Genomic DNA, 14,193 nt, shown 5'->3' on the forward strand with positions numbered 1-14,193 from the left:
GCCCACAACATCATCCAACACAGGGGCTAGTTCTGCTGGTAAAGTTTTGTTTTCAAAAAAATGTTTTTGACCAAATAGGTGAAATTGGATAATTTCCCACGGCACACCTGACGATCTCTCACGGCACACTAGTGTGCCGCGGCACAGTGGTTGAAAAACACTGATCTAGTTCAACAAGTACAGAGACAAGTCCTTTGTCTGAAGCTATTGGAAGGTCGTTAGTCATTTTTACCAGTGCTGTCTCAGTGCTATGTATCATTCTAAATCCTGACTGGAAGTCCTCAAATAACTCAATATTATGTAAAAAGTCACACAGCTGATTGGCGACTAATTTCTCGAGGATCTTAGAGAGAAAAGGAAGGTTAGATATAGGTCTGTAGTTGGCTAGTACCTCAGGATCAAGACTGGGCTTTTTAAGAAGAGGTTTAATTACAGCTACTTTAAAAGACTGTGGTACATAACCTGCTGTTAAAGACATGTTAATTAGGGATGTCCGATAATATCGGCCCACCGATATTATCGGCCGATATTGAGTAAAAAATGTAATATCGGGAATTATCGGTATCGGGTTTTTACAACCGATGTTAGTTCTGTAGGCTTCAGCATTTCCGAGTGTACCTGAATGCAACACGGGCCGTAGGCTTCAGCATTTCCGAGTGTACCTGAATGCAACACGGGCCGTTTACAAGCGCGTGCTTGATGACGTATAACAACAACACGCTTCATTCGTAGGTTGCTAACCGTGGCTAACAAGCTTCAGCTCTCCCGGTGCATGAGATGTCCGTGGTTTGGAAGTATTTCCAAGTGTCACCTATTAACAGTGAATGTGCGCTTTGCAATGACTGCAAGGCGTTAGTTATGAGAGGAGGAAACAAGGCGTCTTCCTTTAATACATCACATTTGATCACCCACCTCAAGAAGATTCATGCGGAGTTAAACGCTACATCTGTGCAGCAAAGTGATGAGAAGAAGCAACAGCCGACACCGAGAAACAGACTTTTTCTATCGTTCAGGATGCCGGATTCACCAAACGTGTGGAGTTTCTCGAGCCCCGTTATGCCTGTATAACGCCCAGTCAGAGTGTTTCTCAGACCAGTGCTGACCTGAACTGTACAGCGTTGTTTACCGTCACGTCGAGAAGCTAATTTCTGGTGCTGTATCCATTAGATCCAATACAGGTTAGCATGTTGAGCTTGACTGCTGATTTATTGATTGTATTATTTGTCAAGTTACGGCCGGTTACTCAGTCTGGAAAAAGAGAACTAAGTTTGTTTACTACTCTGGACTGAAGCTATGCATCTTCCTTGTTGTGATGTTGTCTGTAGTGTTGTTTGAGGCAAAATATTCTCTCTAAAAACACAAACAATTAAATGAATGGCACTTTTTTCAATAACTTATTTTGTACAGACTGTGTTTACATTTGAAAAGCCGTGTTGCATTTATGTATGCATCCAGTGGGGCATCACAATATAATTAGGCATAATGTGTTAATTCCATAATAGGTGATATGTGATGAATTTTGGTGTAAAAAGGCTGCATATATCGGTATCAGGTGATATCGGTGTCGGGTGATATCGGTATCGGGTGATATCGGTATCGGAAATTAAGGGTTGGACAATATCGGATATTGGATATCGGCAGAAAAGCCAATATCGAGCATCCCTAATGTTAATCATATCTAATACAGGAGTGCTAACTAAAGGTAAAACTTCTTTAAGTAACCTAGTTGGAATAGAGTCTAGGAGACAAGTAGAGGGCTTTGATGCTGAAATAGTAGAGGTTAATTTTGTTAAGGTCAACTGTAGAAAAGCAGTCCAAGAATATATCAGGTCGTACAGTTGTTTCTAAGGTTCCTGGGTTTGACGAAAAATTGGTGCCAAGCGAGTTGATTTTGTGATAGTGATAATTTTGTCATTAAAGAAGGTCATGAAGTTGTTACTACTGAGGGTTATAGGAATACATGGCTCAATAGAGCTGTGGCTCTCTGTCAGCCTGGCTACAGTGCTGAAAGAAATCTAGGATTGTTCTTATTCTCCTCTATTAAAGATGAGTAATAGGCTGCTCTGGCATTATAGAGGGCCTTCCTATATGTTTTTAGACTTTCATGCCAAACTTAGCGAGATTCCTCCAATTTAGTAGAGCGCCATTTACTTTTCAATTCCCTCAATACTTGTTTTAATTCACAGGTTTGTGAGTTATACCACGGAGCTAACTTCCTCTGTTTCATTATCTTCTTTTTCAACGGAGCAACAGAGTCGAGTGTTGTTCGTAGTGAACCTGCAACACTGTCAACAAGGTGATCAATTTCAGAGAAACTAACGTTAGTGCAGGAATCTTGAATATTAGGATAAGACATTAAATTAAATGTAGATGGAATCGATTTCTTAAATTTAGTTACAGCACTATCAGATAAACATCTAGTGTAGACACTTTTGCCCAGAGGTGAGTGGTCCTGTAATATGAATTCAAAAGATATTAAATAATGGTCTGATAAAATAGGATTCTGTGAAAAGACTATTAAGTCATTGTTTTCCACACCATAAGCCAAAATTCAATTCAATTCAATTCAATTTTATTTATAGTGTCAAATCATAACAAAAGTTATCTCAAAACAAGGTAGAGGGTGTGATTAAAACAGTGAGTAGGTTTATGTACACTCTGACTAAAACCAATCAACTCTAATAGAGAGATAAACGCAGTACTAAGACTATTATTAACAACGTCCACGTGAATATTAAAATCTCCTACAATGATTACTTTATCAGATTTAAGGACTAAATTTGACAGAAACTCTGAGAATTCAGACAGAAATTCAGAGTACGGACCAGGAGCACAGTAACCTGACTCCTCCAGATGTTTTGATTCTCAGGATTCTCATTGTCACAGCATTTCTTTTCTGGGAACTCTGGTTTGGACATCTTTTGGGAAGGGGCGAAAATACTGGTTGCTGATTGAATAAACCACCTCTCTATCACCAACATACGGGCCAAATAAACCAATCAGCGTATGACAGCGTGGAGGCAAAGCTCAGAAAGGAAAAAACATGTTGGTAAAGAATATTTTCCTTTTGTAACGTGAATTTACGGATCAAAGCTTGTTTATGAAAGTTGGAAAGACGAGTAGGGATTTTTTTCTATGTTATAGTTACATACTAAAAGAAATTTTACCACCAATTTTAGAAAAAATATAATTGGAGATACAATTCCATATTGAGTTTTTGTTTTCAGAAATTGTTTGATCCAATTGATCTTAAAGGTGTTGTTCAAAGAAACAAAGTCCAAAAAACTAAGTCCCCCATTGTCATATGATTATGACAACAGATTCTTTTTATGTAATGCATTTTATTTTTTCCATAAAAATTTAAAATCTGATCCATACATTGAATAGTTTTACTGTCGATATGTAATGAGAGGGCAGAACAACTAAGTCTAGATATTCCTTCTGCTTGTGTTATTAGTGTTCTGCCTTTTAAAGATAGATCTCTTAGCAGCCACAGAATAAATCTTTTTTGAGTTTTTTCTATAATCAGGATAAAATTTAAAGCATTTTTGAGGCTATTGATAGAAACAAGTATTTCTTGTAAAGTTTGAACAATATGTAGCAATTTGCTTGGGGTTATCACATAAAGTATCATCGATCTTAAGTTGCTGGATAGAGTTAGTTTTGAATGAGATTTTTCCAACCCGAAAAAACAGGCAGAATTTGGCTCCCCTTCCTCCATCCATGTTTGTCTCGATCTGACCCTTTGCTTTGAGCCTATAAAGGTCGTCAAGCTTCTTCTGATATCAGTGAGAATTTATTTTTCATTTGTAGAAAGACAATCCGGGAGATTTTGAGAGAGAGAGGTTATGGTGGATACAACTCGTCCTCCTCTGCATTTCTCTGTTTGACTCGATCAGAAATATATTTTCTCAAGTACTTGGCAATTTCAAATTTCACAAGTTCCCATTTGCTCATTCTAGTATTTTTGAATAAGTTTTCTAACTTCAGTCTTTACATCTTCATAATGTAACATTGAGTTACTTTCCAATAAGAAGAATGACAAGCAGAGAAAATGGGGATGATAATATGTATAGCTTTATGAGCTGTTAATGGTGAAGCCATAATTTGTAATGTTGTGTTCTCTTTAAGGCTCCTGGACATCAGCTAGTCAATTCTAGATTGGAAGGATCCCGTCTTGTTAGACCATGTGTATACTCTGTCAGTCGGAATTTATTTTTTCTCTCCAAATATTTATCAGATCAAACCTTTGCATGAAGAGCTTTAAATAGCAGCTTTCTTATATTGTTTTGTCTTGATGGCCATCTATCTAGTGCATTATCAAGAGCAACATTGAAATCCCCGCCTATCAAAAGGAAGGCATTAGGGAACTTGTTTAACCTTATTAATAACTTTTGTTCTATGGTGTCAAACAGGTTCTCATTTCCTACTTTAGTGTTATATCCATAAACATTAGTGACAGTAAAAAATAATCTTGTTGAAGTCAATCACTTGACATACAAAATGACCATCAATATCAGTATCTGAGTGCAGTACTTTACCTGTAAAGTTGCATTTCTGAGTGCTCACACCTGCTGAATGTTCTGATCCGTGTGACAGCCATATCGTTTCTCCACTGTGACCTCCAGAAATAAACCTCATTAGCTGTGGAATAAGTCTCTTAAAAAAAGATACTATCCCACTATTTCCCACTATCCCTTAGACCCCTGATATTTAACAAGACAAAGGATAAAGACAGTTTGAGATATATAAAAAACAAAACAAAAGAAAAACAACTAAACAAGCACTAGACAGTTAAGTAAGTAACTTACCACAAACTATTATAGTACCATCGAGAACTGTACCATAAACCGTCACAATCGTGTCAATTTTAAAGTGCAAGTGAAGTGGCCTTTAAGCCTCTTTAGTTTGGGTGAATGTAAAAATGAACAAGAATAGGAAAAGTTAAGAACGAGGCTTCATCTGATCGCGGGGCACACAGCGTTTGTATAGGATATAATTTAGGCTTGAAATGTTTTTTCTTGTCGTTCCTCAAGAGTTTTAGAAATATGAATCCCCAGGTATTTACGTATCATTCGTGTTAATAATATATTTTGATTTGATTTGATTTTACGGCTGTGATGACGTATTCGATGTTTCCGCTCGAACCGGAAGTGCTTCTTCGTGCTTTAAACCTGCGGAGCGTGTTTATCACAAAGTTCATAAATGTGGTGAGTTTAACATTAAATTCAAACGTATACTTGCGAGCATTATGACCAACTGTGTTTAAAACAAACCGGGCTGTCACCGAGACAGAAGGTCTGTAAAACACGGAGAATTCAAAAGGTTAAAGAGGAACTGTTAGCACTGTTAGCATGCTTCAGCTAACTTTCTATGCGGCTAAACAGCTGCTAATGCTAACGCTAATGTAAGCTGCTTGTTGATAGATGAAGATTATTCAGGGTGGTGGTTAGTTTAGCTGAATTAGCTCCATTCAAAGTGACTCTGTGAGCTTGAACCGTGTCCGGTTGCTGTGTTTTGGTTAGCTGTTAGCCGATATTCGGGCCCTCTGCTTCCTCTAAAAGGTCGGTTAATGTGTCACCGAGTCAAAGCTGTCAGTTATTAGTCTCGAGATCTACATAAATATGTAACATCCAGTGTTCTAAGTTAACTTTTTGGATCACCAGCTAATGTGACTGGTAAACTTTCTAAAGTTACCAGCCTATCAGAATTGTTTTCCCCGGTGAAAATAAAAGAAAAAAGTGCCACTGAATGCATTTGATCATTTTAGTAACATTGTTGGGATGAAAAACATATCAAGTACAATACTTAAAAACAACAAAAACAAAACATACACACCGGAGTCTAACCATTCTTAAACCCCTGACGAGCTTCGGCTGCTTGATGAGGTTAGAGTATTAGACTCAGGTGTGTTAGAGCAGAGAGAAACCTAAAACCTGCAGGGCAGTGGCCCTCCAGGAGCAGGGTCCCCCACCCCTGATCTATGTCTTTCTATCTATCTATAATTCTATCTATCCATCTATCTACAATACATACAACAAAATATACACAGAAAGTGCAAACTTTTTATTTCAAGCTTGGATCCATTGATACACACACACATATATATATATATATATATATATATATATATATATACTGTATATCCAGCTATAATAGATCCAAGTTCCTTAGGCTCTCCTGATGACTTCAGGCCCTCTCATGGTCCTTTACTGCCTCCACTTTAAAATGACTAGTTCCCACCACCAAATTGTACATTTTGATGGTTTTCTTGATCAAACACAAGCCATCCATGACCCGTCAGCCATTTGGCATTAAATTTTCTTTGTTTCTCTGTTGACTCTGCCTCATCCCCTGCTTCTTTCCTCTTCTCACCCCCAGAAGTCTCTCCCAACCAACGTCACATTTAGTTTAATCTGAACTTTGACTATACTTTACTAACGTTAGCTAACTCCCTCCTCTTTAGTCATTTAGTTTAATCTGAACTTTTGACTTTACTAATGTTAGCGTACTTCCTATATAAATATAAAAAACTAAATCTAAATAAATGTGTTCAGTATCAATCGATTGCTGACCATTTAAATAAAGAATAAATAAATATCTATATGACACCATTCTACATGACCACAGGCATCATTTTCTGCATTATATGTTCTGTAACAAAGGTTTTCATATGCTACATGTCAGATGGATACAGATCTGTTGCTGTGGCTGCAGTAAAAACAACAGTTGTTGTCGTCTGTCAGAGCGTCCCCCTGTCTGTGCTTCAGTCGGCTGGTTGAACAGAGAGCGATGACCGGTCCAGAGCTCCTGCTGGACTCCAGCATTCGGATGTGGGTGGTCCTGCCCATCGTCTTCATCACCTTCTTCGTCGGGATCATCCGCCACTACGTCACCCAGCTGCTCCACAGCGACAAGAAGGTCGACCTGGAGCAGGTTTCTGACAGGTGAGACTATGTTTAGTCCTGAGGTTTAACCTGTAGCATGTTCAGCTTTTTAACATTCGTAGACGTGCGCGCTGTTTCAGACTGTTGCCACTACTAATCTGAGGTTGTGTTGGTGTTTCTGTGCAGCCAGGTGCTCCTGCGCAGCCGCATCCTCCGAGAGAATGGAAAGTACATTCCTCGACAGGTAAGCATTCCCCCACTGGGAATAAAAGTCTGGGAGTACAGAAGAATTTTCTATTTATTGTGTGTTCAGAGCAAATCGAGCAATAACTGAAAACCCCCACTGAGGCATATGGTTCAATCTAAGATCCAAACACACACACACACACACACACACACACACACTAGCTGTTGCTGAGGAGACATGACTGGGCACAGAGATCTGAGGTTAGGAAGAATTTACCTTTGGGGGCTTCGCACACTGAGAGGAATCATGGTCCATGACTGCAGGGGGCTCCGCCACAGGGACCCCCCCAGTCCAGGCAGACAGTAGGCTCCACACCACGGTGTAGAGCTCTCTGACACCCGGGCCAGGGCCGTCCACGGGACAGCACCTGCATCAGTGGACCAGAGACAACTCCAGGTGTGGTCGGCCCCATGGAGGAAACACTGGAAAACCGAGGGGCTAAAATGTACTATTGCTACTGGAAGTGCGTCTGTCTCTGTCTCTGTCTTTGTCTCTCTCTGTACATCTGTGTGTCTTTTCTCTCTTTCTCTCTCGATTTCTTCCTCCCCAACCGGTGCAGACAGATGTCCGTCCTCCACAGAGCTGGGTCTGTCTGACGTTCCTGTCTGTTATAGTGAAGGTTTTCGTTGCCACCGTACTCTACAGAGGAATTGTTGGGTCTATGTAAATCGTAAATAAGTCATAGAGTGTGGTCTTTACCTACTCTGTAAAGTGTCCTGAGATAACTTTTGTTATGATTTGGCACTATAAATAAAATTGAATTGAATTGAATTAAAACAGTAAAATAATACAAAAGGTATAGAAGCTAAAAACTGAGGGAATAAAACAGTCAAAACAGTAAAATAACACAATAAGAATGAAAAATTAGGGAACAAAAACAGTCAAAACAGTAAAATAACACAAGAAGAATGAAAAATGAGGGAATAAAACAGTCAAAACGGTAAAATAAGAAAAAGAGAATAAAAACTAAAAACAGTCAAAACAGTAAAATAAGAAAAAAAGAATAAAAACCAAAAACTGAGGGAATAAAAACAGTCAAAAGAGTAAAATAAGAAAAAAAGAATAAAAACTGAGGGAATTAAAACAGTCAAAAGAGTAAAATAAGAAAAAAAGAATAAAAACTGAGGGAATTAAAACAGTCAAAATAGTAAAATAAGAATAAAAACTAAAAACTGAGGGAATTAAAACAGTCAAAGGAGTCAAATGTTTAAAATAGACCTAATGAATAAAACAAAAAATAAAAAAGGATAAACTCAAATGAATCAAATCAAAACTAATAATAATAAAAAATGTAAGAAGGCTAAAAGGAATGAGAAAGAACCAAACAGGTGGGTTAACAGCCTGATTAAAAAGGTGGGTCTTGAGCCTCTGTAAAAACACCAACAGGTCATTAAAGTGAAATCCCAACGGTGAAAAGCTTTGAGCTGTTGTGTGTAAATGTGTTTTCACTCTTTCAGTCTTTCGCCATGAGGAAACATTACTTTAACGACGCAGAGACCGGCTTCTTCAAGACAGTCAAGAGGAAGGTGGTCCCCAAGAACCCCATGACAGGTGTGTGTGTGTGTGTGTGTGTGTGTGTGTGTGTGTGTGTGTGTGTGTGTGTGTGTGTGTGTGTGTGTGTGTGTGTGTGTGTGTGTGTGTGTGTGTGTGTGTGTGTGTGTGTGTGTGTGTGTGTGTGTGTGTGTGTGTGTGTGTGTGTGTGTGTGTGTGTGTGTGTGTGTGTGTGTGTGTGTGTGTCACACATCCAGGCCTGACTGATCGGATTTGGCCTTTATGTGTCATCCACATTACAATTTGTTTTTGACCTGAAGAAACAGGTTTTGATCAAATGTTAAGATTGATCCTGGTTTATTTGTAACGTGTGTTGCTTCATTGATTATTTCAGATCTGTAACAGGTGATAAAACTGTGTAGAGCTCTATTTCACTGACATGTTTGAGTTACTGCAACTGAACACTTTTAAAAGTGTTTTTTGTTGCAGAAACTGAAAGTAGCATCATCTTATATTTTACAGTGTAATTCCAGCCATAAAAATCCCATGTTTTGTTTCGGCACAAACATGCATCACATACGCCATCGAGGCTTTCTTTGTCCCAGCAGCTGAGTGAGCGGAGACGGGCAAAAACTAGAGTCACTATAGGCCGAGCATTCACTCCATGGACTGAGAGAAAGGAGAGGAACGCCATTCAAACACACGCCAAAATGGCTACGCTTCTCCTTGATCGCTAACATCACTTTCATCTTTACTTAGCTGGAACGGCTAATGCTAACTGTCAGTCAAACTCCTCTAATCCTTGTTTTTATGGTGTGATTTGCTGGAGGGGACGGCTTCAAACAGACTCACACAGACTCTGGTCTCCTGTAGCTACTGGGCCGGGTCTGGACAACCTGGCAACTCGACTGCTGGACTTATTTTTTGTTGTTGCGACTACGATCTTGAGACACTAGATGGAGCTGTTCTGACCATTCTGCATAATTTAAATTCACCGTCATTGGGGTGAAGCTATCCTGGCAACTGTAACCGTCTCATGCAACAGATCCGCTCTCAGTTAAATCTCTTCATCTGTCTGCGAGGTTGATGCCCAACAAAAAGGCTGAATAAATCTATTTCTTTACATTTTGTAACCATGTTTTAATTTTAGTAAATCCATTCGGTGGACTGGAAGAGAGTATTGCTGTGTTTACTGTAGCGTGTGTGTGTGTGTTTGTGTGTGTTGCAGACACCAGCATGTTGACAGACATGATGAAGGGAAACCTGACCAACGTCCTGCCCATGATTGTGATCGGTGGATGGATCAACTGGGCGTTCTCTGGATTCGTCATAAGTGAGTTCAGTTCACCTGTCACACACCAACAAACATGCTCATCTAAATGAAACGTCAGAATACAAGCCGTTGTTTTGTCCAGTAAACAAAACGCCCGAGAACAGAGTCCAGAGTAGGAGTAGAAGTCCAGTTTTCTCTCACAATACTTGAATTACAATATGATGAAAGATTCTTATGGAAGTTTGTTCAACGACACCAAAAAAAACAACCGACCTCAGCTTTAAATCAGGTTTAATCGATTCTGAAAAGACAGAAAAGCATCCTGTGATCACAAACGTATTCTGCTCGGATAATTTTTCCCTCCTGTGTGTTAACGAATACTTTCTGATGTCTCTGTTGTTGTTGTTGTCGTCATGCAGCCAAGGTGCCGTTCCCTCTGACTCTGAGGTTCAAGCCGATGTTACAGCGAGGGATCGACCTGCTGTCACTGGACGCCTCCTGGTAAACATCAACACTGAAAACACCGCTGCTTCTCACTAGGGGTGTAAGGATACACGCACTCGTACCGAACCGTCACGGTACAGGCTATTCTGGACGGGTACAGAGGTGGACCGCGGTCTGTAAATGTGGCGAATGTACAGTCTTGTTTTGCTGTGCGGAACTTAAACCTGGAAGTCGGTGTTCCCCTGGACCGTTTAGCCTCCGGCTCGGCCTGCATGTGCACAGTAGCAGCCAGTGGGTGAGAGTAGCAGGCAGCATAGCCATAGCAACACAGGACGCCCTGCAGCCCCGCGAGCACGACTGTGTGGAGCAGTGACTAGTTAACAGAGAGCGGACTGCGCGCTAAACGATTACATGAAACCGGAGCTTGCAGATGTCCCCGTCATTCAAACCCCAAGTGTGGGATGCAAACAGGTTAATTATGAACTTGCACACACATTTAAAAAGGCGCCATCCAGGTGTTACTATGGTAACTGTCACCGTGAAAAAACCCAAGCTGTGCAAACCCAGCTCCAGACACTATTTCAACAACCCGGACCTGGGAATTCAGAACGGGCAAATGCCATAACATTAACATTAATGCTGCAACTGCAATTATTTAAGAAGTCTCTTATTTATTGGAGAATAGCAGCAGTATTTGTTTATGTCTTATACATTTTATTTGTATGTTTCATACTGACGGCTAAAACTGTTTAACTGTTGTTTGATGGTTTACTAATTAAACTGATGTTCGTTCTGACAAACAAGCAGTTTTTTTCATTTTCCCCCTTAAAGGGAAGTTCCGGTGTAAAATCATCCCAGGGTCTTTTTAGGAAAATTTGGTCATCAAATAAGCCATCCAGACAATTTTTTTTCGTGTATGAACTATTAACGTAGATTTTCCAGAGAGGCGCTAACAGCCTGCCGCAGCTAACACAGATTAGCTCAGGGCGGCGAGTGGGACGCATTAAAGCGTCTTTTTTAACCACTAATACTCCTCCAATTAACACCAAACCTCTGCCGTAGCATTAGAAATTCAGTTAATGTGTAATCCTTACACATTAACTGAAGCACCAACAATGTAATTGGTGAACACAGAGTTTATCAAAAGAGTGTTTGAAAGATTTACCCACTGGCCCCTGTACCAGCTGCTCCATTCAGGTCAATTACCAAATACAATCCAGAGGAAGGAGCCCATGATGATTTATTCCAGTAAAACACGTAAACGTTGTGGTTTGCTGCAGACACGGTAATCCCTCTGCCTCAGCGTCTCCATCAGCGGCTCACTGTCCAGATTTAAAACATTAAGCCACTGGTTTATCAGAGCACGGTCATCGTATCGCCATGGCAGCCTATGAAAAGTTTCTGGGTTGTAAGCTTTCATTTTTGTTTCACAGCTGGGAAAGATACAAACACGAACCATTCTGTCACTCCTCACTTAAAGTTGCAGGCGAGTCGTCTTTACCCGTGGGTCGTCTGACCCCTGACCCCTGAGATCTGCGTAATGTTTCGGTGCTGCAGGGAAAGCTGTGTGGGACTTTTCTAAACCTTATTAACTTATATTTCAACAAACTGCTTCAAACCACAAAGTTTACGTGTTTTACTGGAATAAATCATCAATGGGCTCCTTCCCTTTGGATTGTATTTGGTTATTGACTTGAATGGACTTTACTATGAGAGGAGCTGGTACAGAGGCCACTAGTTAAGTCTTTCAAGACATTCCTTTAATAAACTCTGTGTTTACATACTACATTGTTGGTGCTTCAGTTAATGTGTAGGGACTCTTATCATGCTACCGCAGAAGTTTGGTGTTATTTGGAGCAGTAGTGGTGGTTAAAAAGACGTTTTAATGCCTTCAACTCACCGACCCTAAGGTTATCCGTGTTAGCCGTGGCAGGCTGTTAGCGTTTCCCCGGAAAATCTACGTTCATACACGAAAAAAATTGTCTTGATGGCCGTGATTTAAAAACCGAGGTACGTACCGAGCCGTGACTTTAGTGTACTGTTACACTCCTACTTCTCACCAGACCCTGAACACAACACAGACAGAGAACCAACGTAATGTCCTGTTTTATTTCATCCTGGACTCTGTGTGTTCTGCAGGGTGAGTTCTGCGTCCTGGTACTTCCTGAATGTGTTTGGACTTAGGAGCATGTACAGCCTCATCCTGGGACAAGACAACGGTGAGAGAGTACACACACACACACACACACATGCACACACACACACACACACTCACTCACTCACTCACTCATAAACGCTGCTCTCTGTTTCATTGGTTAAAGCTGCTGACCAGTCACGGATCATGCAGGACCAGATGACAGGCGCTGCTATGGCGATGCCCCCTGACCCCAACAAGGCTTTTAAGGTGAGACATAGAACATAATGAATGTTATTCATTAAAAAAAATGAATGGAATTTTTTTTTGTATAATAAATGTTTACGGGGGTTTCTTTTGACTAACAATTTTGATTAAAATGCTTTCTATGAAACAGTTTTTACTACAAACAGTAAAAACTGTTTGTAGGTTTTACTATTTTGTGGTGGTTTTGCATCTATTTATAGTGTACAAACATTTGACTTAATGACGTGTGTGTGTGTGTGTGTGTGTGTGTGTGTGTGTGTGTGTGTGTGTGTGTGTGTGTGTGTGTGTGTGTGTGTGTGTGTGTGTGTGTGTGTGTGTGTGTGTGTGTGTGTGTGTGTGTGTGTGTGTGTGTGTGTGTGTGTGTGTGTGTGTGTGTGTGTGTGTGTCAGAGTGAGTGGGAGGCGCTGGAGATCGTGGAGCACAAGTGGGCGTTGGAGAACGTGGAGGAGGAGCTGATGTCCAGAGACCTCAACTTTGGGACCACCTTCAGCCAGGACCTCAAGTCCACCATGTTCTAGAAGAAGGGCGAGGACCCGGCGAGCTCCAGCAGTGTCTGTGAGAAGGTTCTAGAACTTTTCGTCTGTGCCACAGAACATTCTAGAACCCAGAGATCCTTCTGAAGGTTCTGGAACACCAGAACACACACAAGATTATTATTCACTACTTTTGTTCACTTTCTGCCTTTTCATGAGCCTTCAAATTCTGAGTGTCAGGGTTCTGCCTTTCGGTGTCAGATGTGTGATTAATAATAATTCAGCTTATGACAGTCCATTATCATTTATGACACAGCCTCTGGTCTTGGTTTGTAAATGAGTTGTAGCTCCGATGTCATCAAGAGTTGGTAAAGATAATGTTTTTCTAAAGTGTACCTTAATTACCTTTTGCTTTTAAATGTTCATTTTTCTTTGAAATTGGAGCTTTTTCTGTGTGTTCGGTGTTCCAGGAAACCCTATGTTCTGAAGGTTCTAGAACACCTTTTAAATCCAGACAAGTTCTAGAATGTCCCCAGATGTTCCAGAGCACCGGGTGGATCCAGTGAACCAGCATATTCTGCACCAAGAGGTGACAGACGAACCCTGTCAGGAAGATGTTCCTCTGGTGACGCCAGGCAGCGGGACGTTTGTTCGGGGAGCTTTAAGTGACAGCAGGCGCTCGGACCCTGCAGGACATGGGACACTTTGCATGGACTTTTCTACGCCATGGTCATCGAGCCGAGGCTGTTCTTATCCAGAGAGACTTGAACTTGGTGCAACAGTATAATAAAGGTGCCAACACAACTGAGTGGATGTCTCTTGTCTGTTGTTGTCCAGAACATAAACACTTGCATACATTAAATAAGCCATCAAGGCAGTTTTTTTCATGTAACAACTATTAGCAGAGAAATCCAGGAGAGTGGCTAACAGCCGGACTTTGCTAACAGTGATGAGCTTGGGGCAGTACGGTGAAGGCA

At 40.7% G+C, this 14,193-nt stretch overlaps 1 protein-coding gene across 2 annotated transcripts; it reads left to right on the forward strand.

Moving 5' to 3' along the window:
• Window positions 1-5,141: 5,141 nt before the first annotated feature.
• On the forward strand, window positions 5,142-14,010 carry LOC310952271 (ER membrane protein complex subunit 3). 2 transcript variants are annotated; one of them, XM_083920839.1, is made up of 9 exons: window positions 5,142-5,210; window positions 6,688-6,947; window positions 7,074-7,131; window positions 8,592-8,685; window positions 9,854-9,958; window positions 10,318-10,399; window positions 12,482-12,561; window positions 12,664-12,746; window positions 13,133-14,010. In XM_083920839.1, the coding sequence occupies exons 2-9, from the start codon at window positions 6,793-6,795 to the stop codon at window positions 13,259-13,261; spliced, it is 786 nt and encodes a 261-aa protein (XP_083776965.1). In that variant the 5' UTR covers window positions 5,142-5,210; window positions 6,688-6,792; the 3' UTR covers window positions 13,262-14,010. The 2 variants fall into 2 exon arrangements, with proteins under 2 accessions (XP_083776965.1, XP_083776966.1); XM_083920840.1 differs by having other exon boundaries at window positions 6,747-6,947.
• Window positions 14,011-14,193: the final 183 nt, after the last annotated feature.

The sequence above is a fragment of the Echiichthys vipera genome (genome assembly GCF_963691815.1).
Source record: "Echiichthys vipera genome assembly, chromosome: 9".
NCBI lineage: Eukaryota > Metazoa > Chordata > Actinopteri > Perciformes > Trachinidae > Echiichthys > Echiichthys vipera.